At 63.8% G+C, this 5,191-nt stretch overlaps 1 protein-coding gene across 1 annotated transcript; it reads left to right on the top strand.

Annotated features, from left to right (window-relative positions):
- The first annotated feature begins 1,527 nt into the window (after nt 1-1,527).
- Nucleotides 1,528-4,741, top strand: VSX1 (visual system homeobox 1). Its single transcript, XM_054821978.1, has 5 exons — nt 1,528-1,891; nt 2,299-2,377; nt 2,603-2,726; nt 3,657-3,837; nt 4,476-4,741. Exons 1-5 carry the CDS (start codon nt 1,528-1,530, stop codon nt 4,739-4,741), a joined length of 1,014 nt encoding a protein of 337 aa, XP_054677953.1.
- The last annotated feature ends 450 nt before the right edge of the window (nt 4,742-5,191 follow it).

The raw sequence follows: 5,191 nt of genomic DNA, 5'->3' as shown, positions 1-5,191 counted from the left end.
CACCAGCACGGGGAGATTTAATCGCTATTTCCATTTCTGCATCTATCGGCTTTCTCTTGGGTTTGAGCTTTTATGTTTCATAAACTGATTAGGAGCAATTATACGCGCTTTATCCCCAAACTTTCCAAATGCCTAGGCCATATGCATATTTAAGGCTTCATCATCTCTCCCAACAGCTCAGCCTGAACGTAAACTGCTGAAATCAAGCTGATTCTGGGACAACGTCAAAAATTAGGGTTTTATCCACTAATATCTGCTCGGACAGGAAATTTGTTGTGGGTGGTGGCCGGATTATGGCTTCTAATTACTGTGGCAGATCCTCCCTGCCTAGCAGTGAAAGTCTCCAATTCCAGCAAAACTGTGGCAAAATCACTCTGGAGAAGCGAAGGTGCCCAAGGGGACCCTGGGGTGCCCAGTCCCCTGGTTGGGGATGCCCCGAACATCCCTGCATCCCGAGCACATGCTCAGTGGCTTTGGGAGTGTGATCCCCCACATGCCTCCCACTCCCCTCACACCCGTTTGCCTTTCTTGGTGCGAAGCGTGATGGCCCAGAGGGTCCCCCCCCGCCAGCCCCCAGCGCCGGCCACGGCAATTATCCTAAATGAAAGTTATTGTTCTGCTAATCCCGGGAACAGCTTGCGAGGGGAGATTTGGGTCTTTCTTTAATAATGCAAAGTTAATGCGGAGTCCCCTTGTAATTATCTTTATCAGAAGGACCCTCGGTTAATCTGACCGTCCAGCGAAGGCCCAGATCAGGCGGCCCGTGTAAGCCGGTTGTAAATCGTTTCCATCAACAGATGAAGGGAAGGGGGGAAAAAATTGCAGCCCAGGTGCAAGAATCTGGGAGCAAAAGGGAGCACGGAGGCCAGGCACCCCGAGGTGGCACCGGCCCCTGTGGCAGGACACCTGGGGTCAGGGAGGGTCCTGCCCCACAGCCCCTGGCCATCCCCGTCCCCAGGGTGCTGAGCGGAGGGACAGCGGCCCAGTGGGATGCCCCACGTGTGATGTGGGGCTGAAGGGCCACGGGGTGGGAATGGGGGTCCTGGGGAGGGGTCCTGGGGAGGGCACTGCAGGCCCTGGACGAGGGGACATGGTGACATAGCGGGGGGGTCCTGGGAGAAGACCCAGGGAGGGAACTCGCAGGGATGTGAGGGGAGTTTATGGGGGAGCTGGGTGGCCGGGACCGGGGGTGAGGGGGGTGAGGGGGTGCTGAGGGGGGATTTTGGGGGACCGCAGAGACCCGGCGAGGGGATGGGGAGGACCGAGGGGCGGAGGCCGAGGGGAGCGGAGGGAGGGCGGGAGGGGGCGGGGGGGGGCCGGGGGCGGTGGCCGGGGGAGCCGGGGGAGGGGCGCAGGGCCGGTGCGGCGTAGGGGGGGGCCAGGGGCCGTTAATCCGGGGATTGGGAGCGCCCCCCCCCGCCGGCCCGGGGTGTGATTGGAGCCGGGGCCGGCGGCGGGACGATAAAAAGGGCGGCGGGCGGCGGTGGCCGCTCCGGGCCGGGCCAGGCGGCAGCGGCGGCGGCGGCGATGCCGGGCCGGTCGGAGCCGTCGGGGGGACGCGCGGCGGCGGGGCCGGTGGCGGTGCCCGTACCGGTGGCACCCGGGGCGGCGGCGCGGCCGGGCGGCGCGGGGCTGCGGGCCAAGGGCTTCGCCATCACTGACCTGCTGGGGCTAGAGGCCGAGCTGCAGCCGCCCCCCGGCCCGCCCCCCGCTGCAGCCGCCGGTGGCTACGAGGGCGGCGGAGCTCTGGGGCTGGGGCTGCTGTGCGGCCTGGGGGGGCCGGGCGCCCCGTGCCTGCTGCCCGCCCCGCTGCCGCTGCTGCCCGCCCGCGGCCCACGCCCGCCCCCCGGGCCGCCGCCCGCCGCCCGCCGCCACAAGGAGAACATCTCCGGTGAGCGGGGCCGGGGGCGGGGGGGGAAGCCGCTCACCCGCGCACGGGGACTCCCGGCCGGAGCCGCTGCCGGGGCTGCCTCGCACCTGCGGCCCCGAGCACACGCGGAGGCGGCGGCGAGCATCCTCCCGCCGGCCCGGGATCGGCCCCGCGCTCCCCGTCCCGCCGGGCTGCCGCCCCTCCGAACCCCCGGCAAGGGTGGGCTCCGACCCCCTGCCCCGGGATGGCATCACCGGTGCGGTGCTCCGGGCTCGGGCGCGGCGGCGATGCCGCCGGTTGCTGTGGGAGGGGACCCCGGGCCCGGGCCCGCTCCTCGCGGGCAGCTGGAGCCGCGTTTTGGGAGCTGGGTTTGGTCCCCCTGCTCCCCGCGGGAACGTGACTCTCCCCCTCCCGCATGCTGCTGCCAGATGAGGACAGCCTGTCTGGGGACGCCAGCGACCTGAAGATGCCCACCTCCCAGATCAAGAGGAAGAAACGCCGGCACAGGTAGAGCCGAGAGCGGGGCTGTCCCCGTTCTCTCCTCCTCGCTGCTGCCACCCGCATCCCGCTGTCCCTCTGGTCCCCGGGCTGGGGCGGTGGATGTCGCCGAGGGAGCAAAGAAGCGCTGCGGCTGGGGGTGGGGCGGAGGATTTTCAGGGGAGGGGGCTGCCAGCCCCGCTGCTTGCCGTCAGGGTCTGGACCGTGTCACAGGATGCTCTCTCCTCTGAGCAGGACGGTGTTCACAGCTCACCAGCTGGAGGAGCTGGAGAAGGCTTTCAACGAAGCTCACTACCCCGACGTCTATGCCCGGGAGATGCTGGCCGTGAAGACGGAGCTGCCGGAGGACAGGATACAGGTAGGTGGCCGCGACGGTCCTCTCCCGCCAGGAGTCCGTGGGCTGCTGGCGCCCGGCTGTCTCTTCTGCTCTATGGCCAGTAAGTGCAGGCAGTGGGGACGTGGTGGCACTGAAATGCTGCAGGGCGCTTGGAGGGAGCGGCTCAGCTTCTGCCCCCCGGCAATGAACAGGCTCCAAATGAAAATGCAGAACCAGAGGACTGAGCTGGCCCCGACAGCTGCTCACTGCCGGCAGCTTGGCTCTGTCCTCCGGAGACCTAGGTCAGGCAGGAGCTGAGCGCGATTCAGGAGCTGCTGGGCTAAGCTGTGTCCCACTAGCTTGCTCACTAGCTTGTCCCTTTGAGGGACACATGGTATTTTAGGGCCTGATCCTGCCCCACTGCAGAGCAGCTCATGGCTTAAGAACAGGGTGGTGGTCTGGGCAGCAGCCAGGTTGTACCTAACCCCCCTTGAGCCTTCAAACGTAGGACGGGGGTGGGGAGAGGGACCTGAGCACTCTCTGTCATCATCGGTCACTGCGTTAGGGACCCATTTTTCTGGAGAGGTTGGTGCTCCGTGCAGAAGCAGCAGGGGGGCCCTGCGGGCAGGTGGAGTATAGGGTGACTTTGGCTGGGAACACCCTCCTGTGTCACGATCAGCCTCGTGTAACGTGTGCTCCCTCTCCCCCCCTTCCTACCCTCTCTCACTGACACCCACATGTGTGCCCTTCCTCAACTCCCTCCCCACGCACCGCCCTGGCCGCCATCCTGCTGCCGCCTGCGCGTCTGCACCCTGCGCTCGCATACCCAAACCCCTCCACACACCCCCGCGGCTGCCCCTTTGCCCTGGATGCATGCTCCCCCATGCTCGACGGGCCCTGTACGACCGGCCGCGGGGGCCGTCTCCTCCCCAATCCCACCCCTCCGTGCTCTCCTGGCTGTTACCCCTGAAGGTTTGGTTTCAGAACCGAAGAGCCAAGTGGCGGAAGCGGGAGAAGTGCTGGGGCCGGAGCAGTGTGATGGCTGAGTACGGCCTCTACGGGGCCATGGTGAGGCACTCCATCCCTCTGCCCGAGTCCATCATCAACTCCGCCAAGAGCGGGCTGGTGGGATCCTGCGCCCCGTGGCTGCTGGGTAAGTGGGAGCTTGGGGCTGGGGGTGTTGGGGGGCAGCTGCAGAGTGAACGGCCCTTCCTCTTTCATATGGCTGTCCTCGCCTTTCCCCAGAAGAGAATGGGGCCTCAGCCATGAGCTGTACACAGGCTGCCAAGTGCCCTGGCTTTTCCGCTCCCTCCTTGCAAAGAACCGCTGGGAAAGGGAAAACCTTTAACTGCCATGTCAGACAGGTGCCTGCACTCGGTTAGGTACTGCTTCCTAGTGCTAGCAGCCAGCGTGGGAGTTGCAGAGCGTCTAGGAAATCATCACCCTCCCCTCAAAACTGATGATAATGTTAACACTGCCTCAGAGCTACCTTCTGCTCCTACACAGTCCTACACTGAGTTGGCACTCAAAATCCGGGGTGGGATGGGCCATCACAGCACCCCTCTCCCTGTAAGTCTTCCCCGTTGCATGGGAGGTACAGACCAATTCTGCCACAAGCCATCCTGTCGGGCTGCAGAGAGCAGGTGGCAGGGCTCTGGGTAGCCTGAGTCTTCCCCGGCATGCAAGCGAGAGCTGAAGGAAGCAGCAGGAGGGCAGGAGGTGATGCTGAGCGCTCCTGGGCAGAAATAAGCAACCAGCGCCCTTGGCTTTGCTTTCTCTCCCCTCTGCAAGGCATGCACAAGAAGTCCATGGAGGTGAGCAGGAAGGCAGAGAGCCAAGAGAAGCTGGCAGATGGCTGGCGAGCGGAGCAGGAGGAGGAGGATCTCAAAGGGAAACAGGCCAGTTCCCAGAGGGGCTCCGACAAGCTTGGCCCTTCAAAAGATTCGGAGGACACAGCCATCGACCTCTCCAGGACAGCCAAGCACGAGAAGAGGGGCATACTGAGGCAGTGCATCAACGGGGACACCCCCACGGAGCAGAAGGACAGGGACCACTGAGCTTGGGCTGCCCCGGAGGAGGCCAGACCTCACCAGCTTCCTGACGAGATAATAATAATATTTATTGATATATATATTATTTTTTTTCTTAAATAATTGAACTTTTATCTGAATTCAGGGCATTTTAAAACTGGGCACACGCATCCTCTTGTCCCCTCGCTTTTAAGGTGTTCACTTCTCAGCAGAGCCAGGGTGGAGGGAGGGAGAGGTGCCCCAGTGCGGCCAAGAGCAGTGCGAAAACAAGACCGCATTGTGGTCAGCACGGACCATTGCTGGGGAAGAGCCGCCCTTCCCCTCTGGGCTGTGAATGCTTCCCCAGCCAGCCAGGAGCACAAAGAACAGCAATGCAATGGGAGTAGCTCCTTTCTCAAACATGCGGGTGCAAAGATGGCGCAGGAGTTTACAGACGCCTTCTCTAAGCACTTCCACCCCTGCCCAGTGCCTGCGTGG

Source organism: Grus americana, chromosome 3 (assembly GCF_028858705.1).
Source record: "Grus americana isolate bGruAme1 chromosome 3, bGruAme1.mat, whole genome shotgun sequence".
NCBI classification, from domain to species: Eukaryota; Metazoa; Chordata; class Aves; order Gruiformes; family Gruidae; genus Grus; species Grus americana.
This window is presented reverse-complemented; position numbering and strand designations above follow the sequence as displayed.

Excerpts from the sequence above, each read along its gene's own strand:
- VSX1 (XM_054821978.1), top strand. The coding sequence starts at position 1,528 with ATGCCGGGCCGGTCGGAGCCGTCGGGGGGACGCGCGGCGGCGGGGCCG. Across the intron at positions 2,378-2,602 it reads AGGAAGAAACGCCGGCACAG|GACGGTGTTCACAGCTCACC; the intron begins GTAGAGCCGAGA and ends TCCTCTGAGCAG. Across the intron at positions 2,727-3,656 it reads TGCCGGAGGACAGGATACAG|GTTTGGTTTCAGAACCGAAG; the intron begins GTAGGTGGCCGC and ends TTACCCCTGAAG.